Source organism: Dendropsophus ebraccatus, chromosome 9, assembly GCF_027789765.1.
Source record: "Dendropsophus ebraccatus isolate aDenEbr1 chromosome 9, aDenEbr1.pat, whole genome shotgun sequence".
NCBI lineage: Eukaryota > Metazoa > Chordata > Amphibia > Anura > Hylidae > Dendropsophus > Dendropsophus ebraccatus.
The window spans coordinates 29538047-29560460 of record NC_091462.1 but is presented as its reverse complement, the minus strand read 5'-3'; the positions used below and the strand labels follow the sequence as shown (position 1 = coordinate 29560460).

At 45.2% G+C, this 22414-nt stretch overlaps 2 protein-coding genes across 3 annotated transcripts in view; one reads left to right on the top strand and one right to left on the bottom strand.

Annotated features, from left to right (window-relative positions):
• NOSTRIN (nitric oxide synthase trafficking) overlaps window positions 1-14751 on the top strand; it is a 52644-nt gene extending 37893 nt beyond the window's left edge. For both annotated transcript variants that reach the window (XM_069982863.1, XM_069982862.1), the window contains 3 exons: window positions 363-606; window positions 1271-1348; window positions 14148-14751. In XM_069982863.1, the coding sequence (XP_069838964.1) occupies window positions 363-606; window positions 1271-1348; window positions 14148-14260 (435 nt within the window). In that variant the 3' untranslated portion in view covers window positions 14261-14751. The remainder of the gene's footprint in view (window positions 1-362; window positions 607-1270; window positions 1349-14147) is intronic.
• Window positions 14752-18151: 3400 nt separating this feature from the next.
• LOC138800812 (bile salt export pump-like) overlaps window positions 18152-22414 on the bottom strand; it is a 68995-nt gene continuing 64732 nt past the window's right edge. The window contains exons 28-29 of the mRNA XM_069982861.1: window positions 21389-21535; window positions 18152-20138 (exon numbers count right to left, since the gene is read on the bottom strand). Of these exons, the coding sequence (XP_069838962.1) occupies window positions 19938-20138; window positions 21389-21535 (348 nt within the window). The 3' untranslated portion in view covers window positions 18152-19937. The remainder of the gene's footprint in view (window positions 20139-21388; window positions 21536-22414) is intronic.

Below are 22414 nucleotides of genomic sequence, written 5' to 3'. Positions count from 1 at the left end.
AGATTGGGTAATGCTGTAGGAAAACTCCCCCTGCATCTGTAAAAGCCATAATTTACACAAATAAGATACCGTAATTGTCACAGTGCCACTGTTTGCTGACTTTCTAAAGCAAAAAAGAATGTCATCCAGAGCCTTTGGAGTTGAGAATGTTTAATTTTGTTAACCCTAATAAAGAAAAACCTTTCTCCTTATTCTTTTTACTATTTTCCTCCTAAACGTATATATATATATTCTCCTATAGACATGCAAATGTATCTTATTAAAAGTGATCAGCCACAGCCTATATATTTACCCCCCAAAAAATTTTTGGAACCCTGCCCAGACTTCATTGTACCATTTATTCCCATTTTCCTACTTCACAGGGCTGTCAACTGTGCTCGGTGCAGGTATCTCGGTCTATAAATACCGCCAAACTGCAGCGCTCCCAGAGTAGCAGGATGTCGTCCAGAAGCTATGGGTCAAGTCATCCGCAATCTAATGACTACGTAGACTCTGTCTACATCAATCAGCCAAGCAAACCTCCAAGGGGTTCAACCAAAAAGTCTTTAAAGAGTTGGCGTGGTTCAACAAAGAAACAGAAGCATGATGGTGATGTTCAAGAAAATGGTAAAATTATGTCTATTTTTGCTCTTATTCTGATGTTAGCGGCATTGGTAGAATTCCCTTTTGAAAGAAATAAACATTTCAGACATTAATGTACAATGAAGCTTTTCTGCGACAACCACCCAAGTGGTTGAGGAGACAGAATGTATAGGAATGTAAGGGAATGGATAATGCATTACACAGAGGTGGTCTCCAGAGGTGGTGTTCCTCAGAGGCAGTCTTCTCCAGTAGTGGTCTTCTATAGAGGCGGTTGTCTCCAGTAGTGGTGTTCTCCAGAGGTGGTGTTCTCCAGTGGTGGTGCTCTCCAGAGGTGGTGTTCTCCAGTGGTGGTGTTTTCCAGTTGTGGTCTTCCCCAGAGGTGGTCTTCTCCAGAGGTGGTCTGCTCCAGAGGCGGTCTTATCCAGTGGTGGTCTTCTCTAGAGGCGGTCTTCTCCAGAGGCAGTCTTCTCCAGAGATGGTCTACTGGATAGATTTGAGTGTATTTATATGACATGCAGTGCATTTTATCCATTGTAATCTGTTGGGAAACTGTGAAAATGATTTACATCGCGTTCTGGCTTGTAGGGTTTCCTTTGTTCCATAAAACTGAAAATACTTGGGAAATAGGTAAAGCCATCTCATTGATTCAATGTTTTACATGTACCATTGTTTTTTTCTGTTTTTAAAGGGGAAGAGCACAATGCTGAATGCCGTGTCCTGTACCCATATGCCTCGCAGAGAAAGGATGAACTTGACCTAGAGAAAGGTAAATCTAAGAATGTCCATTCTCGGCTCAGTTCAGATCTGTATTGGAGGATCCCATGTCACAAATATCATTTTTGCTAGCTCCAATAGAAATGTTGTGGAAGGACCTGAAGCAGGAAGTTTCAGAGAGGAATACACCAACATAGACAAAGTTAAAGTAGAAGACCAATGGATTATAAAGTCCTGTAGTGAAAAGGGGCGGGGGAAATTGATTACAAGCACTAACCTACCTCTCCTACATCTCCAGAGCTGACACGTCACGACCCATCTGATGGACTGGCCACTCAACCAGTCAGTGACTGGGGTAGGACGCCGCTCCAATGACTGATTGGCTGAGCAGCCAGTCCATCGGCTGGGACAGGGCTTTTCCCCCAAGTCGTAGGAAAAATCCCTTCCAGAGGGGTCCCGAGGCCGGTCCCACTGTTCACCATTGGCACGGGAGAGGTAAGTTAGTACTTGTAATCAATTTACCCCCATGCCCCTGTTGGCTGCAGGATTTTATAATCCACCAGATTTCTCCTTTAACCCCTTAAGGATCGGGCTAATTTTCCTTTTTGCGTTTTCGTGTTTTCCTCCTTGTGCTTAAAAGGCCATAGCAGTTGCATTTTTACACCTATGGACCCACATGAGCCCTTATTTTTCGCGTCACTAATTGTACTTTGCAATGACAGGCTGAATTTTTGCATAAAATATGCTGCGAAACCAGAAAAAAATTATATGCGCTGTGAAATTGAAAAAAAAACAACGCAATTTTTTTTCTGTGGGGGGGGGCTTCGTTTTTACGTCGTGTATCGTATGAAAAAAACTGACATGTTATATTTGTTCCTCAAGTCGGTACGAAAATAAAACCTTTTACAGAAAATAACTGTTCCTTAACCCCTTAAGGTCAAAGCCTATTTTCGTTTTTGCGCTTTTGCTTATTCCATTTTAAGTTTAAAAGTCCATAGCGCTTGCATTTTTTCACCTAGAGACGTATATATGAGCGCTTATTTTTTGCAAAACCAATTGTACTTTGCAATGACAGGCATTATTTTTCCATAACATATGCTGCGAAACCGGAAAAAAATCATTTGCGCTGTCAAATTGAAAAAAAAACGAATTTGTTTTGATTTCGGGGAGTTTTGCATTTACGCCGTTCGCCCTATGGTAAAACTGACTTCTTATATATGTTCCTCAAACGTTACGATTACTATGATATATAACATGTATAACTTATATTGTATCGAATGGCCTGTAAAAAATTCAAACCATTGTTAACAAATATACGTTCCTTAAAATCGCTCCATTCCCAGGCTTATAGCGCTTTTATCCTTTGGTCTATGGGGGTGTGTGAGGTGTCAGTTTTTGCGCCATGATGTGTTCTTTCTATCGGTACCTTGATTGCGCATATACGACTTTTTGATCGTTTTTTAACACATTTTTTCTGGATTTGATGCGACCAAAAATGCGCAATTTTGCACTTTGGGGATTTTTTTGCGCTGACGCCATTTACCGTGCGAGATCAGGAATGTGATTAATTAATAGTTCGGGCGATTACGCACGCGGCGATACTAAATATGTTTATTTATTTATTTATTAATTTATATTTATAAAATGGGAAAAGGGGGGTGATTTGGACTTTTATTAGGAGAGGGGATTTTTTATTAATAAAAACACTGTTTTACTTTTTTTTTTACTGTAACTAGAAGCCCCCCTGGGGGACTTGTATATAGACAGCACTGTTCTCTCATAGAGATCAATGCTGTGTATATACACAGCAAAGATCGATTAGATCGGTCATAGATTACTATGGCCTGCTGCAGGCCATAGCCGGGATCAGCGTCATTCCGACGCTGAGGCCCGGCACGGGCAGAAGAACGGATCTCCCCCCCGCGATTGCATCGCGGGGGGGAGATCCGTCCCACTAGACACCAGGGCAGTGTGAACACAGCATCTAAGTGCAGCTGTCAGGTTTGACAGCTGCACTTAGAGGCTTAATTAGCTAATAGAGGCACTGCCCGGCTGCACGTGTCAGCCGGGATCAGCGCCGTTTAGAGCGGGGTCCCGACGGGACCCCGCTTTGAACACCCCGAGCGGCACCATGACGTATCAGATACGTCATGGGTCGCTAAGGGGTTAAAATCGCTCCATTCCCAGGCTTATAGCGTTTTTATCCTTTGGTCTATGGGGCTGTGTGAGGAGTCATTTTTTGCACCATGATCTGTTCTTTCTATTGTTATCTTGATTGCGCATATGGAAGTTTTTGATCGCTTTTTATTAAAATTTTTCTGGATTTGATGCGACCAAAAATGAGCAATTTTGCACTTTGGAATTTTTTTGCACTTACGCTGTTTACTGTGAGGGATCATGAATTAAATAAATTAATATTTCGGGCGATTACGCATGCGGCGATACCAAACATGTTTGTTTGTTTATTTATTTTTATTTATAAAATGGGAAAAGGGGGGTGATTTGGACTTTTATTAGGGGAGGGGGTTATTTATTAATAAAAACACTTTATTCTTTTTTCACATACAGTAATTAGAAGCCCCCTGGGGGACTACTATATACACAGCACTGATCCCCCTTGGGGACTCCTATATACACAGCACTGATACCCCTGGGGGACTTCTATATACACAGCACTGATTTCCCATTTAGATCAATGCTGTGTATATAATAGAGCAATGATCCATCAGATCGGTGCTCTATTATAATGGTCTGCAGCATCGCGGGGGGAGATCCTCCACTAGACAGCAGGGACAGGGGAACAGTCACTATTCAAATGCAGCTGTCAGCTTTGACAGCTGCATTTGAATAGTTAATTAGCTGGCCGTGGCGATCGGCCGCAGTGGCTAAGACCTGCGGTCCCTGGCTGCACAAAGCAACTGGGGATCACGTGGGGAGCCCTCTCTGATTCCCCTTAATGGCCGTCATGTGTCGTTAAGGGGTTAAAGGGGTAATCCACTAAAAAACATTTAACCACATTCCTATTCCTTTCTCCAACATAAACATTACTCACATAGGGATTTTTTTTTAAAATCTGTTTTGCTGTTTTCCGTCACTTTTCTGCTCTCAGCTGCTGCCCAGGAAGTTCTGTAGTTGCTATTTTTTCTATTACTTATCTCTAGCTCCTGCCATTTTGTGTCAGCCTGTCTGTGTGCAGCCATTTTGTGTCAGTCTGTCTGTGTGCAGCAGGGCCGGACTAGGACTTAAAATCAGCCATGGCAGTCAAACCCCAGCAGCCCACATACCATATCATGCATAGCCGTGTAAAATACGTGCTGTAGCAAATTCTGCTTTATTTAGCCATATCCCCCACTACTCCCTTAAACATGGGAACCCCACCATCAGCTCCTAAAAATAATGCTATAACATGATCTGCTGTGGATTTGATGCAGCATATTTATGCATTTATTTCAACTGATTAAATCAAAAGCATCAAATCCGCAATGGATTAGGTATGAACCTTAAAGGGAACCTGTGGGGTCTATACCAGGTACAGAGCTGTAGATCCCAGCGTACAGATCAGGGACTGGATCTTTAGTCCAGTGTAAACCTCTATAACCATTATTGTCATTACCAGCTGAAGTGTCACAGAGGTGGAGCCACAGCAGCACCTTCTGCCCCCGCCCCTGCCTGCTCTGACTGATAGACGTATAGGGTGCTGCTGCTGCTGCGGCTGCTGTTGTGAAACTTTAGTTGGTTATGAAAAGGACAATTATATAAGTTTACACTGGACTAAAGGTTCTGTCAGTGATATCTCCCTCACACCTGTCTGCTGAGATCTACAGCCCTAGACCTGGTATAGACCTCACAGATTCCCTTTAAAGGAGAAAAACATGGCCACTTTCTTCCAGAAACAGCGCCACACTCTTCTTCAGTTTGCTTGAGGTATTGCAGCTCATCTATCTATCTATGGTATAAGTAGGGCTCCAGGACAAATTTTAGGATATATAATGGTAACATAGGTATAAATTTTCTGTGCATAATAATACTGTCATAGTTAATAGCAAATAGCAAATATTATCACCATACTGTACACGTTACTGCCATACTGTCACTAAGCAAACCAATATTGCCAATACTACCAGTATATAAGTAACAAATAATATCACCACACCATGAGCACGGCCATTATCACCACATAATGACTAATACCGCTATACTGTGACTGAATACAATCCACTATATAAAACACTAATATTACCAATAATACCAGAATACACAGGCAGAGTAATACCATCACACCATGCCCACTACTCTCAGCATACGGTGACTGGATCAATATTCTCCCAAAGCAGTGACCAGAGAACATAGGTTTCACACTCCGTCCCTCCAGCTGTTACATCACTACAGTCCCCATCATGACTGAACAGCTAAAGCATGATGGGAATTGTAGTTTTGCAACACCTGGAGGGCCAGAGTGTGACACCACTGAAACCGCGGTAGATCCCAGCTGTATAAAGGTTCTGCAGACCTTATAAGTGATTATAGTGCAGTTACATCCTGTGACTCACAGTAGGCGTCTTCTCTGCATGAAGAGCCGTCCACTTTTCCTTTTCTTCTCCATCTGGCTCCGGCCATCATGAAGGCTTCTCTGGCCATGAATCCTCTCCAGGGGATATGCCAGACAGACATTTTAGGCTTCTTGCTCCAGCAACATCCTCATCTATACATCCCCCCATATAGAACACCCCCCCCCCCCCCGCTGCACATCTTTCCATATAGAACAGCCCCCCCACACACACACACACTGTACTCCCCCCCCATATAGAATAACCCCCTGCTGATGTACATCCCCCATAGAGAATAGCCCCATTGCTGTACATGTACATCCCTCCCATATAGAATAGCCCCCCTGCTGTATATGTACATCCCCCTATATAGAATAGCCCCCCCCTGCATCCCCCCATATAGAATAATCCCTCCCTATAGAATATCCCCCATATAGAATAGCCCCCCTGCATCCCCATATAGACTAGCCCCCCTGCATCCCCTCATATAGAATAGCCCCCCCTATGCATCCTCCCATATAGAATAGCCCCTGTGCATTCCCCCCATATATAATAGCCCCCCTGCATCCCCCCATATAGAATAGCCCCCCTGTGCATCCCCCATATAGAATAGCCCCCTGCATCCCCCATATAGAATAGCCCCCCTGCATCCCCCCATATAGAATACCCCCCCTGCATCCCCCATATAGAATAGCCCCCCTGCATCCTCCCATATAGAATAGCCCACTGTGCAATCCCCCCATATAGAATAGCCCCCCCTGCATAATAGCCCTCCATGTGCAATCCCCCCATATAGAATAGCCCCACCCTGTGCAATCCCCCCATACAAAATAGCCCCCCTGCATCCCTTCCCCCTCCCCTCATATAGAATAGCCCCCCTGTGCAATCCCCCCATATAGAATAGCCCCCCCTGTGCAATCCCCCTATATAGAATAGCCCCCCTGCATAATAGCGCCCCTGTGCAATCCCCCCGTATAGAAAAGTCCCCCCCTGTGCAATCCCCCCCATATAGAATAGCTCCCCCTTTGCAATCCCCCCCCATATAGAATAGCCTCCCCCTGTGCAATCCCCCCATAGAATAGCCCCCCTGCATCCCTTCCCCCTCCCCCATATAGAATAGCCCCCCTGCCGCTGTGTGGCCATGTGAAGTAATTTAAAAGAAAACACTCACCTCACCTCGTTCCCAGCAGCTTCTTTCTCCGGATCTTCGGTCCACAGCTTCTTCTTCCTGCTGCAGCGCTGCAGCCGCTCTCCTCTCTCTACTCCCAGGTCCTCAGGGAAGTGACGTCAGCCGCTGGGGGCATGGTGTAGGTGCCCGCAGACGTGCCAGCATGCGGCCTCAGCACTTGGTGGGGGATCAGGCGGCCCGGAAGAGACTGGGTGAATAGCGCGGCGGCCAGTCACGCTATTCTCTCAGTCTCAACCACCGCAGAGTGCCGGCCGCGGGCAGCACATTACCCCCAGCCCAGCCTACCCCTGAGCCTGCTCCTCTCTGCCCGGCTGGCTCGCTCCTGATATACTCCTCTAATCCAATCAACCAGGGGCCGCAGCGGCTCACACTCCTGTTCCACGTTGATTGGATTGGATGAGTATGTCAGGAGCGGGTGGGCAGAGAGAAGCGGGCTGCGGTGACGGGAGCGGGCCGCAGTGGTGATTTTTTTTTTTATTATTATGCGGCCCACGGACTGGTAATATGGCCAGCCCAGCGGGCATTTGCCCGGCTTGCCAGATTACCAGTCCGGGCCTGGTGTGCAGCCATTTTGTGTCAGCCAGTTAGTGTGCAGCCACTTTGTGTCAGCCTGTCAGTGTGCAGCCATTTTGTGTCAGCCTGTCAGTGTGCAGCCATTTTGTGTCAGCCTGTCAGTGTGCAGCCATTTTGTGTCAGCCTGTCAGTGTGCAGCCATTTTGTGTCAGCCTGTCAGTGTGCAGCCACTTTGTGTCAGCCTGTCAGTGTGCAGCCATTTTGTGTCAGCCTGTCAGTGTGCAGCCATTTTGTGTCAGCCTGTCAGTGTGCAGCCATTTTGTGTCAGCTTGTCAGTGTGCAGCCATTTTGTGTCAGCCTCTCAGTGTGCAGCCATTTTGTGTCAGCCTCTCAGTGTGCAGCCATTTTGTGTCAGCCTGTCAGTGTGCAGCCATTTTGTGTCAGCTTGTCAGTGTGCAGCCACTTTGTGTCAGCCTCTCAGTGCCGCACAGGGCTGGAGATTCTATGTCCTGGCTTGTAAACCATCCCCCTTCCCCATGGCTTATTTGCATCAGTGTCCTGTCACTTCTGATTGGCCTGTTAGTCACATGGTGCTTGCTGGCCAATAACCAGGCAGGTTGGCATAGTGATCACATGATCATGTTGTACTAAGCAAATCTCTCATATCTGGATGTCAGTAATGGCTGTGCACCTTCCCAGCTACAATATACTGCTGTTTGCTTTACACAGGAAGCTCCTCTACTTTCCTACGTGGAATTACCTCTCATATATCTGTCTATCACTGCCTGTTATTTGCACAACTTTGCCACCTGGAAAAGCAGGGTGCTTGTATGTGTGACTATATGTTATTCCTGCACAGGCTTCATGTCGTCTTATGTGTGCTGAACAGGTGTGAGGGGGAGAGGATTATAGAATGAGATATACAGAGAAGGGGGAGGGGGAGAAGAGGCAAAGAGACAGAGAGTGAGGTGTTAGTGCACACTGTACATCACCCTGCTTTCCTAGGTGCAGACACATCTTCAGCTCATCCTAATTCCTGTGAGTGGCTGCAGTTCTGACTACTTTCCAAGCTTGGTTTATCAGGACCTGGGAAAGTTGGGTGGTTGTTATCAAGAAGTACATTATTATCTCTCTCTGTATATTTGCATCCTTTTCTCTGTCTATTCTCTACCTACCCCTTTTCACCTCACTCTCTTTCTCTCACTTCACCCTCCGCCTTCCCTGTCTCTCCATTTCCTGCTATCTCTGTATATCTTGCTCTTTCTGGCTCTGTCTCCATGTTGTTATAAGATCACAGTTATCCAACTGTCATGAAAGCCTGTGCAGAAATAACATATACACTTATGCCCTTCAGTTTGATTTGCACAGACAGTCACCCAGCTTTCCCAGGTGCTGATAAGTCACTGTGTGATGGTTACATTTCCTCTGCAGGCTGTGGTAGGAGGGTGTCTGTTGAGTTGTGTGATGTGATGAAGAGGTGGGGAGTCTTAGCAGCAGTGGGCGTTACTTAGGCGGCCGGCTTAGCAGCAGTGGGTGTTACTGAGGGGGCTGGCTTAGCAGCAGTGGGTGTTACTGAGGGGTCTGGCTTAGCAGCAGTGGGAGTTACTGAGAGGGCTGGCTAAGCAGCAGTGGGTGTTACTGAGAGGGCTGGCTTAGCAGCAGTGGGAGTTACTGAGAGGGCTGGCTTAGCAGCAGTGGGTGTTACTGGGAGGTTTGCCTTAGCAGCAGTGGGTGTTACTGAGAGGGCTGGCTTAGCAGCAGTGGGCGTTACTGAGGGGGCTGGCTTAGCAGCAGTGGGCGTTACTGAGGGGGCCGCCTTAGCAGCAGTGGGTGTTACTAAGGGGGCTGGCTTTTCAGCAGTGGGCGTTACTAAGGGGGCTGGCTTAGAAGCAGTGGGCGTTACTGAGGGGGGCGGCTTAGGAGCAGTGGGTGTTACTGAGGGGGTCGGCTTAGCAACAGTGGGTGTTTCTTAGGGGGCTGGCTTAGCAGCAGTGGGTGTTACTTAGGGGGCTGGCTTAGCAGCAATGGGTGTTACTTCTGAGGTTTCTTTAGCAGCAGTGGGCGTTACTGAGGGGGCTGGCTTAGCAGTAGTGGGTGTTACTGAGGGGGCTGGCTTAGCAGCAGTGGGTGTTACTGAGAGGGCTGGCTTAGCAGCAGTGGGTGTTACTGAGGGGGCTGGCTTAGCATCAGCAGACGTTACTGAGGGGCTGGCTTAGCAGCAGTGGCCGTTACTGAGGGGGCTGGTTTAGCAACAGTGGGTGTTACTGAGGAGGCTGGCTTAGCAGCAGTGGGTGTTACTGAGAGGGCTGCCTTAGCAGCAGTGGGGGTTACTGAGCGGGCTGGCTTAGCAGCAGTGGGCCTTACCAAGGGGGCTGGCTTAGCAGCAGTGGGTGTTACTGAGAGGGCTGGCTACGCAGCAGTGGGTGTTACTGAGGGGGCTGGCTTAGCAGCAGTGGGCGATACTGAGGGGGCTGGCATAGCAGCAGTGGGTGTTACTGAGGGGGCCGGCTTAGCAGAAGTGGGTGTTACTGAGGGGGCCGGCTTAGCAGCAGTGGGCGTTACTGAGGGGCCGGCTGAGCAGCAGTGGGTGTTACTGAGGGGGCCGGCTTAGCAGCAGTGGGTGTTACTGAGGGGGCCGGCTTAGCAGCAGTGGGCGTTACTGAGGGAGGCTGGCTTAGCAACAGTGGGTGTTACTGAGGAGGCTGGCTTAGCAGCAGTGGGTGTTACTGAGAGGGCTGTCTTAGCAGCAGTGGGTGTTACTGAGAGGGCTGTCTTAGCAGCAGTGGGTGTTACTGAGGGGGCTGGTTTAGCAGCAGTGGGTGTTACTGAGGAGGCTGGCTTAGCAGCAGTGGGTGTTACTGAGGAGGCCGGCTTAGCAGCAGTGGGTGTTACTGAGGGGACTGGCTTAGCAGCAGTGGGTGTTACTGAGGAGGCTGGCTTAGCAGCAGTGGGTGTTACTGAGGGGGCCGGCTTAGCAGCAGTGGGTGTTACTGAGAGGGCTGTCTTAGCAGCAGTGGGTGTTACTGAGGGGGCTGGTTTAGCAGCAGTGGGTGTTACTGAGGAGGCTGGCTTAGCAGCAGTGGGTGTTACTGAGGAGGCTGGCTTAGCAGCAGTGGGTGTTACTGAGGGGGCTGGTTTAGCAGCAGTGGGTGTTACTGAGGAGGCTGGCTTAGCAGCAGTGGGTGTTACTAAGGGGGCTGGCTTAGCAGCAGTGGGTGTTACTGAGGAGGCTGGCTTAGCAGCAGTGGGTGTTACTGAGGGGGCTGGCTTAGCAGCAGTGGGTGTTACTGAGGAGGCTGGCTTAGCAGCAGTGGGTGTTACTGAGGGGGCTGGCTTAGCAGCAGTGGGCATTACTGAGGGGGCTGGCTTAGCAGCAGTGGGTGTTACTGAAGGGGCTGGCCTGCACACAAGGAATGCTGGCCTCAGTAGTTTTAGACTTCACATGCAAATAGGGCTGGGCGATATGGCCAAAAAATAAAATCTCGATTTTTTTAAAATTTTGGACGATTCTCGATTTAAATCTCGATTTTTTTCTCTTTTTGCTAAACAAACAGGACATTTTTTCTCCCTGCAGCATCAGAAACTATTTTATAGACGTTTGAGACAACAACCATATTGCTTCCCAGTGTAACAGTGCTCCTCCCGTGCCCCTATGTAGTAGACAAGCCCATTGTGTGCCCCATATAAGTAGTTTTCCCAAATATGTGCCCTATGTACTAGTGTATTAGTAGTAGTACAGATGAGGGGATTAGCAGTACAGGTAAAGATGAGGGGTGTAGTAGTGGTACAGATGAGGGGTGTAGTAGTAGTACAGGAACAGATGAGGGGTGCAGTAGTAGTAGTGCAGGTAAAGATGAGGGGTGTAGTAGTAGTACAGGTACAGATGAGGAGTGTAGTAGTAGTACAGGTACAGATGAGGGGTGTAGTAGTAGTACAGGTAAAGATGAGGGGTGTAGTAGTAGTACAGGTAAAGATGAGGGGTGTAGTATTAGTACAGGTACAGATGAGGGGTGTGGTAGTAGTACAGGTACAGATGAGGAGTGTAGTAGTAGTAGTACAGGTAAAGATGAGGGGTGTAGTAGTACAGGTAAAGATGAGGGGTGTAGTAGTAGTACAGGTAAAGATGAGGGGTGTAGTAGTACAGGTAAAGATGTGGAGTGTAGTAGTACAGGTAAAGATGAGGAGTGTAGTAGTACAGGTACAGATGAGGGGTGTGGTAGTAGTACAGGTAAAGATGAGGGGTGTAGTAGTACAGGTAAAGATGAGGGGTGTAGTAGTACAGGTAAAGATGAGGGGTGTAGTAGTAGTACAGGTAAAGATGAGGGGTGTAGTAGTAGTACAGGTACAGATGAGGAGTGTAGTAGTAGTAGTACAGGTAAAGATGAGGGGTGTAGTAGTAGTAGTAGTACAGGTAAAGATGAGGGGTGTAGTAGTAGTAGTACAGGTACAGATGAGGAGTGTAGTAGTAGTAAAGGTAAAGATGAGGGGTGTAGTAGTAGTACAGGTATAGATGAGCCTGGTGTAGTAGTAGTACAGGTACAGATGAGGGGTGTAGTAGTAGTACAGGTACAGATGAGGGGTGTAGTAGTACAGGTAAAGATGAGGGGTGTAGTAGTAGTAGTACAGGTACAGATGAGGAGTGTAGTAGTAGTACAGGTAAAGATGAGGGGTGTAGTAGTAGTAGTACAGGTAAAGATGAGGGATGTAGTAGTAGTACAGGTATAGATGAGGGGTGCAGTAGTAGTAGTACAGGTAAAGATGAGGGTCAGGGACATAGCTAAGAGCATGGGGCAGACTGGGGGGGAAGGGCATGGGGTACACTGGGCTGGAGAGCATGGGGTACACTGGGGGGGGCAAGTATGGGGCACACTGGGGGGAGCATGGGGCAGATCGGGGGGAAAGGCATGGGGTACACTGGGGGACATGCATGGGGCACACTGGGGGGAGCAAGGGGCAGACTAGGGGGGAAGGGCATGGGGTACACTGGGGGACATGCATGGGGCAGATCGGGGGGAGAATAGGGCAGATCGGCAGGGGCATGGAGCAGACCGGGGCAGGAGGGAACATACCTGGTGTACCCGCTCTGCGCGGGCGCACACCACCGGCACTTGCGCTCTCCTCCCGCCCGCACTACTCCCCGCAGCGGACCCGCCCCCATAGCCGGACGTGTACGCACGCTTCCTCCCGGCCGCACATGGAGGTCCCCGGAGGAGGCTGCAGATACTGAAGCATCGGGTGATAGTGTCGCTGCTGTACAGCTCCAGCACCCGCAGCGATCACCCGATGCTTCAGTATCTGCAGCCTCCTCCGGGGACCTCCATGTGCGGCCGGGAGGAAGCGTGCGTACACGTCCGGCTATGGGGGTGGGTCAGAGGCGGGGACATAGGACGCTGCTGGGCGCTCTCGCTCCTCACGCTGTTTCAGTAGCTGGAGGATGCGAGCAGCCCGCCAGCGCGCCCAAATCCAATGTTTTTTTTGGAAAATCGATTTTCGATTTTCCAAAAAAGTCAAATCGATTCTCAAATTCTGGGCGAATTAATCGAATTAATTCGATTAATCGCCCAGCCCTACATGCAAATATAATATGAAACATGAAGTGAAGAGAACATGGGTGGTAGGGAACAGCTCCACAGCAGCCACAAGAAAGATCATATAGCAACAAAACTTGGCAGGGATATTTAGCTAAGCCTTAGATACAACACTAGCAATTTTTTTTTTTTTTTTTGCTAATAGTTGAACAACCCCTTTAAAGTACCATGGATAGGATTAAAATTACTGCAAGCCGATATGCAGGACTTAATACTGGAAACACTTATATACAGTTATTGCTGTACAATGGGGTCACACCACATGCTAAAAGCAAAGGTTCACATACTTTCACCATTCAGGAATGAAATATTGGCTAATAAATAAAAAAAATGTGATAGTCAAAATTAATATTTATTGAGGAATATGTATTTTTATATCATACTTATATAGAAATATAGAAAATTCTCAAGGGTTCACGAGCCAACAAACACCAAAATGGATAGATAGATAGATAGATAGATAGATAGATAGATAGATAGATAGATAGATAGATAGATAGATAGATAGATAGATAGGAGATAGATAGATAATAGATAGATAGATAGATAGGAGATAGATAGATAGATAGATAGATAGATAGATAGATAGATAGATAGATAGGAGATAGATAGATAGATAGATAGATAGATAGATAGGAGATAGATAGATAGATAGATAGACAGACAGACAGACAGACAGACAGACAGATAGATAGATAGATAGATAGATAGATAAAATATAGCTCTTTATTCTCTTATGTGAATAAACATCAGTAAATTTGATTGATCAAAGTTCTATTACATAAAAAAAACTCTTTGAGAAGACCACCTAAGAATTCACTGTAAAGTGCTTTTCTATGGAGGTGGACAGGTGGTCCTTTCAAAGAAGATAGCCAATATACATAGAATATAATGGAGCTGAAAACATACAATATCTGCTGTTGGTAAATGTAGGTTATAGGTATATGCACTACTAATGTATACAATTATGTCCCATACTACTACTGTATAATAATATATTTTTTCTCCCTCTAGATGACTGTATCATCATTAACCGTAAAACTGATGACGGGTGGTGGTACGGCACCCTCAATGGGAAGAAGGGTTATTTCCCAGCTACATATGTTGAAGAAATAAATTCTAGATGAATATCTGGAACATGGGATCATAAAAGTACTTGTTATGCGGTGCCTTGTGCTGTAATTGTAGGTTTACATTCAGTGATGCAGAATGAAGACATTATATACCATGTTCAAAATCAATTTTTGCTCTCCTTAAATAATATATATATATATATATATATATATATATATATATATATATATATGTAGATATATAAATATATATATATATATATATATATATATATATATATATATATATGGTTTAACTCGGATTACTGCAAATTGTAGCAAACCCTCAGCACTGCAGAGTGTAACTTCTGTACAGGTCTGCAGCCTTTCATTCGCATTCATAAGCAGCAAGCTGAAATATGAAAAGAGGATCAAAGTATATTACAGCAGAAACCTATAACAAAGTTGAACAATTTTAATGTTTTTTAAAACAAATATTATATAATAATTCAGCTTAATATGCTTGTACCTGTATTTAAAAAAAATAAATTAAAAAAAAACTTTAAGCTGGGGTCTGAGTGTTCAGAGTCATAGAATTATACGCTTAGTATATTCTCATCTGGCATGGGCATAGGCTGAGCTGACCCATTGACTTCTATAGGAGAGTTTTTCAGGCATGTCCTGTGACCCGTGAGAGGGAGAGAAGGTGAGATCTGACCATCTTATTGTGTATGGCCTGATGCCATCTTATCTATACACTGGTGTCACCTTTCTTTGTAATCCTGCCTGTGATGGTAAGGAGGAGACTGCTGGAAGGTTCTCTCTATAGAACAAGAAGTATCAAAATTATTTCATGATAACACAAACATTTCCCTCTAAAATCAGTGTGCCCTAGGTTTCCTTCCAATTGTCACATAAAAAGAAGGCCTGACCAATTTGTATATGAGAACAATGTATGTTTCCTAGTTGATGAACATGTTTTAATATTTATGTATAATTTCTAGCCAGATTTATCAATCTATCTGTAGTAATAAAAAAAACTGTTTCACATCAACCAATCACAGCTCATTCAGATATAAAAGCTGAGCTGTGATTGGTTGATGTGAAATAACTGTTTTATGTCCCTAGCCAAATTGATAAATCCAGGCATATGCCATTTCCTTATAGGCACTGTATGTAACTGCATGTAAAACGTTCCTTTATATAAATCCAGAGGTTATAATGAACTTGACATGTAGTTGTTGTTGCATTATAGCTGTAAATAGTCATAAATGTGTAATTATCTAATTTTTGTATATGTGAATTGTAAAAACTTGCTCCTCCTGGGCTTGGTTTTGGGGACTGCAGGGGCGTGACACAACCACACCCCCGAGCACCCAAATTATTTTAATTTGTCTACTTTGTCAAATCCTACTATAGTATGTTCATGTCTGTAACTTCATGACAGTAATTTATAAGTTGCTATGGCTAATAAACCAAATAATTGAAAAAAGGGGCAAACAACATAATCTGGCATCTTTAATCTAGTATCAAGAAGACGTGATTATCACATACCCTAGATTACCTACTGGTCATATAATGTCTATACTAACCGTAATATAGACCAATCAGGAGCTAGCGGCAATATGAATGTCCACTCCTCTATGTGTACATGCTTACTAGGATAACAGAAATATTAACATGCCCCGCTGCCTCCTGGATTTTCGGATAATTTTAAGGAAGTAGTTCCACTCTGTCGTACTACTGGATCTGGCACTCTGTGATCTCTCCAGCATTAGACTTAACTTACAGGCTATTCCTCTTATTCAAGTCTTATCGCAACTGTAGCCAAGATTGTCAGACTCTTCCCACTAAAGTGCCAAGCATAATTGTATGGTCCCCCTCTTCTGGTAGCCCCCTAGCCTTATGTCCAGTCTGAACTTCTATCCAGAACCTGACAGAGAATTTGCAAAACCTCCAATATCTATGGTATCTACAGTCTAAACCGCTAAAATTTCTATTTCTTCAAAACCTCTTAATGGGAACCTGCTGGCAAAACTTCAAAATGGGAACCTGCTGGCAAAACTTCAAAATGGGAACCTGCTGGCAAAACTTCAAAATGGGAACCTGCTGGCAAAAACTCTCAAAACACATTGTGTGAACCCGTGTCTTGAAAACCACACTGTACTGTAACTTTAAGAGAACTGTCAAATTAACATTGTTGCTGGTTATCCTGGACTTTGTTTTTCTCATTTGCACTGTCACACTACAGGGTACACTAGGACTTCTGTACCTTTTAATGGGTGCGTGTTGGGACCTAGTGAGGGCTACTACCACTTCGAGCCCTGTGACAAGTGCTGCATTGGTACTGTACCATCAACCCTTGCAAGTACCACCTAGCACCCCGGGTTACCAAAATAGCATAAGCAAGAGATCAGCAACCCTATGGCTGATAGTAGCAGTGTGGTGGTATGCTGCGGTGAGGTTAGTTGGTTTTCCCTACCGGGTCAGCTGGTATGGTGGTGTGGTAAAGCTGTGTGGGTCTGGGGTCACTTGGGCCCTTGTCACGGTATCCTGGAGTGGTGTTTGACCCACCTTGGACAGTTGGCGCCTCACCAGCACCCCCAACAAAAGAAAAAAATTAAGCCAGAGTCCAATGCATTGGCAAAAATAAGATACTTTACTTTGGATCAACATAGTGCAAACCAAAAACGGTACACGTAGTAACAATGCAGTATAGCAGTACTAATCTTGCAGGAGGCTCAGGTGCTGGTAGTTGAGGTAGAACAGCTGAGGTGAACAAAAGAAGTGAAAGAGAATACTCGTACTCACGGGTGACTTTTAGTCCTTGACCACCTTATGCTCCCTAGTTGCAAGCTACCCGTCCTAGGTGGCTTTGTTATTTGGGCAAAGCAAACTCCTGGACCTTCCCAGTTGTCCTGCACTGCGCAGTGGGATATGTAGACTGTCCATAGCTTTGTCCCACTGGGATCAGTTCCTATAGCTTCTGAGGTAACTGCCCTGCACGTTTTAGAGAGGTTCCTGGCGTGGGCAAGGTGTTCCCTGTTTGGCTTCTCTCTCCTTTGTAGAACTTAGCACTGCATAGTTGTTTTAGGGCTCACAAGAAGAACTTCTTGGCTGAGCTGATCCTCACACATCCACTCAATTGGACCCTCAGCCACGAACTCCTACTTCCTTCCACCAAGAACTAACTCCTCCTACAGGGGCTGACTAAACCCTCCTGTGAGTGGTAGGGGCTGCGTGTGTGTGGAGAAAGAGAGAATAAAATAGGACAGAATCATAGAGAAAAGCACCTGCACCTGTGAATGGACAATACATAACACTGTTAGGAGCACTGCCCCACCCCATCACGCCGATCTGGCCCATTAGGAGGCTATCAGTGGGTTAGATTAGTCTAACCTGCTGATAATTGCCCTTTAATGATTGCCCCATCCCATGTTCTGCAGTCTGTCTTGGTGACTTATGGTCCTTTTACACGGAACGATTTATCGTTCGTTTTTGCATGATAACGATCGAATTCGAACGATAATCGTACGTGTAAACGCAGCGAACGATGAAACGACGAGCGAGAAATCGTTCATTTTGATCTTTCAACATGTTCTCAAATTATCATCGGTCATTCTCAAAAATTTCGCAAAACGATCGCATAACGATTTTTCCGTACCATGTATCGTTCCGTCTAAACGCTGATCGTTATAAAAAAAACATTGTTCATTCAAAATCGTTAATCGTGCGATCGGATGAATTATCGCTCCGTGTAAAAGTACCATAAGTTATAAGAGACTAAACCTTTCAACAGGCAGTAAACAGCAAATTCGGCAGAAGAGAGACCGCCAGTGACTGAACATTTAGACATTATTAGGGAAACAAACAGCAAACATTTCAATGCAAGTAAGACACACTTTGGATAATCTTTATGCATACCAATGGATGTGTATACATGAAGTGAAAGAAACAAACTAAACATCGGGTTCTTATAGTTATTTATTGGTCAGTTGATTATTGTAGACAACATACAGCATCATTGAATTACAAAGTAGGTATAGCATTTTGTATGATCATTGTCTCTGAGGATAAACTAAAAGTTTATTGTTGTCCTCTGAATCAGATATTAGCAAAGTCTCTTCTAATGGATTTCATTGAGGTATAGAAATTGCATGTAACTTTTTCATTTAGTTTTTATTTTTAAGGCCTTTTTTTTTGTCAAGTTTACAAATACTTGGATTCCTAACTACAGTATGTATGTACAGCGTATACTAAAGCGCCACTATCATAAACAAATATTTATTTACATGAAAGTAAGATACCCATAAGGGGTAAAAGCACCTGGGCTGTTGTACACTCTTTGCAATCCATCTAAATAGGATCTGAGCCCTGTCAGCTACCACCTTTTTCTCAACACAGTGTTAGGTTGGGTTCACACGTAGCAAATTGCAGCGGATTTCAAGCAAATCCTGCAGCGATATCCACTGTGATTCCCAACAGTGTTATTTTGAATAGGTTTACATACTGTGTGTAAACCACATCCCCCTTAATCCACGGCGGCCCGGTGAATACTTAACCGGTTTGCGCTTTGGCCTGCTTCTGTTGCTGCCGGCATCCTGATGTCCCACTCAGCCTCTGATTGGCTGAGCGGGAAGTCAGGGGGCCGGCAGCCACAGAACCAGGGCGAAGCATGGACCGCTAAAGTATTATTTACCGGGCCGCCGCATGGGGTTTACACACAGTATGTAAACCTATTCAAAATGACAGTGCTGAAAAATTTGCGATTCTGCTATGTGTGAGCCCACCCTTAATGGGAGATCAGAGGCCAGTGAAAAAGATGCTGGGTACCCACCAGTTTAGCTTAAAGGGGTTGTCCAGTTAAAAATATATATTTTTATACACCCATTGAGAGGATGCCGAGCTCATATGGTGGGTGCTCTGTTAGTTTGACAGGAGAGAAGTTACAAAGAGCATCTTTGCCTCTAGAGGACCTATTCTGTCCTTCATTACTTATTTCATATTACTGATTTGAATAGGCATAGTGTAATGTTTTATTTCCCCTGTGGTGGCGCTGCAGAAAAAACTTAACACTTACTACCAGGTTTCAAAACAGATTACAGCTGATTGCTGGGGATCTTGGCAGGGGGACATTTCACAATCCACATAAGAGACCTTTCTAATAATTAGGGATTGTGCAAAGTAAAGAATACCTTAAATCTAAAGTGTCACTTATACAAATTGGTTTCTTGCAATATTCTGTATATCTCTATAGATATCTGAAATAATGGAAATTAAATGTAAACCTATTAATAAATATATAATTATTATTATTATTATTATTATTTACATTTCAGGCAATGTGAGAGATGATAGGCAATGATAACTGCAGCCTATACCGGTGATCACATCTTTGCTTCTCTTCATCTATACATCTCCCCCCCATTATATTTGCAAATTCTATTCTCCACCTACGTCTATGGCACAACATGGCTGTTATAAGTGTCTCCGGTTGAGCTTGCCTATCTATAATGATAGCAGAACCCCAGCATGTAGACAGATGCTGGGAATAGTAATAAATAGTCTTCAGTATCTGGGTAGTCACCAGAGGACTGGCCATTTATGTCAAATTTTTATGTTGCTGCTTACATTGCCCTGTACAAGTACATACAGTATGACTGTATAGCCACATTCTATTCTGTAATATAGTCAGAGCAATAGTCACACATATATCTTCATTGTAAAAGATGTGGATGTTTTATACACAGTATTAACTAATAGGCGCTCCGGTTGTGACCAGTTTGTAGTAAGCACCTTTCTTCTCCATGAGCTGATCATGATTTCCTTTCTCGATGACAATTCCTTGAGACATGACGGCAATGATGTCCGAGTTTTGAATAGTTGACAGTCGATGGGCGATGACTATACACGTACGACCTTCTCTTGCACGGTCTAGGGCAGCTTGAACCGTCTGGAAAATGGATAATGTACAGTATTAGTGTGGAGCAGAAACTTTGATTGTAAATAGTGTCACTGTCACTTTAACAAACTTTGGACAGGGGTCAGGGTGTCGGTGCTCAGCACCCCACCGATCACTAAACAAGTCAGGAGAAGCATGGGTGCTCAAAACCTCACAGATTACTAGACAAAGTCACGAGAAGAATGGGTCAGGGTCTTGGTGGTAAGAACCCCATCGATCACTAAAAAAAGTCGTGAGAAGCATGGGTCAGGGTCTTGGTGCTCAAAACTAGAGTTGATTGAACCTTGGGAAATCCTAGGTTCAATTGAACTCGAACATTCAAGAACCTGCCGCATTTGATTGCTGATGCCTTTCCGGTCCGTAGGGAAGGAGGAGACTGCCCGGGTACCGCCTGGGCACTTTTGTCAGTTGAAGGTCCGAGCTGAACATCAGTAGGAAACGTGTTTTGTTAATTTTCACAAACGTTCAACTATTTACATACAGAATTGCTGCTTATTAGCGGGAAAACTGGCATTTTTTCTCTCTCACCAGCCCTTTGTATTAGGTACAAAGGGGGTGACTGCCCTAGTAGTATATAGCCCCCCTGTTGCTCCTCCAGTAGTATATAGCCCCCCTGTGCGTTCTCCCCCAGTAGTATATAGCCCCCCTGTGAGCTCTCCCCAGTAGTATATAGCCCCCCTGTGAGCTCCCCCAGTAGTATATAGCCCCCCTGTGAGCTCTGCCCCTGTAGTATATAGCCCCCTGTTAGCTCCCCCCAGTAGTATATAGCCCCCCCTGTGCCCTTTCCCCCTGCAGTATATAGCCCCCCTGTGCATTCCTCCCAGTAGTATATAGCCCCTGTGAGCTCCCCCAGTAGTTTATAGCCCCCCCTGTGGGCTTTCCCCTGTAGTATATAGCCCCCTGTGCCCTCTCCCCCTGTAGTATATAGCCCCCCTGTGAGCTCCCCCCAGTAGTATATAGCCCCCTGTGAGCTCCCCCAGTAGTATATAGCCCCCCTGTAGTATATAGCCCCCTGTGCGCTCTCCCCCTGTAGTATATAGCCCCCTGTGAGCTCCCCCCAGTAGTATATAGCCCCCCTGTGAGCTTTCCCCTGTAGTATATAGCCCCCTGTGCGCTCTCCCCCTGTAGTATATAGCCCCCCTGTGAGCTTTCCCCTGTAGTATATAGACTGATCAAAACTTTCAACGTTCCTCCATTAGCAACAGATTATGTCTGCTGTGTAAATAAGGTTAAGCAGTTACCTTCTCACTCTCCGTATCAAGTGCGGATGTAGCCTCATCAAGTAGCAGGATTTTAGGGTCCCGGACGATGGCTCTAGCTATAGCGATACGCTGCTTTTGACCACGAGACAGCTGAGATCCATGAGCTCCTACGTTGGTGTCATATTTCTGTAAGAGTCACCGTATAGTTATGTGAACAATGTCTTGAATATAAAGTGGTTAATAATATTCAAAAAATTCAAACATTTTAAACTTTCTTATAGGGGTTTTCGAGGACTGAAATATTCAGGGCTTTTCTTTAGCACAGGTCAATAAATGGGCCATTCTAGACTAAAAAAGTAAACGTGTCCAGGGTGAGGTAGGGATAAAGAAGAACCACTGCTGCTGTGCCCCTGCTCCCAATCAGTTGGGGTCTCTACAATATGTCAAAAGTTTTTTTTAAAGTGACAGGTACACAGGTTTCTTCTTGTATACCTTTGTATACGACAAAAAGTATAATATGTAGTAGTACATCCCATCACTGTGACATGCATATGAGGTATTGGCGGTACTCTGGTTCCCTTCGTTCTTTTTTTCTAAAAACTGGGGCAGCCTCCAAACTAAAAAGAATGGTGATTCCACCAGCCAGTATTTTCTGTCGCCCACATGACTGTTCCTTTGTTATAGGATTCCATTGTGAATATACAATTTAAAGGGAACCATTCACGCTATATACCCCTCAGCTCTGTTCCTGGATGTATAATTTAATGCTGTCAGCGTTACTTATATGTGCTGAAAAACTTACCTGCCTAGTCATGTGGACGTTCCAGATCTCCTAGTCAAGGCTGACTGGAAATCTAGCTGGCAATCATGTCTCCCTGGCAGTGTTGGCACTCAGGGACGGTCCCTGTGTGATGCTACCGGCTCCTATATGCTGACATTCCTAGGGTGGCGTGATTGCCAGCAAGATTTCCCACCAGTCGTAACTACTTAGGAGCTCCGCAACGTCCACATGACTAGATGGGTGAGTTTTACAAAGTAGTTTTTCGGGACAAATAAGTTACGCTT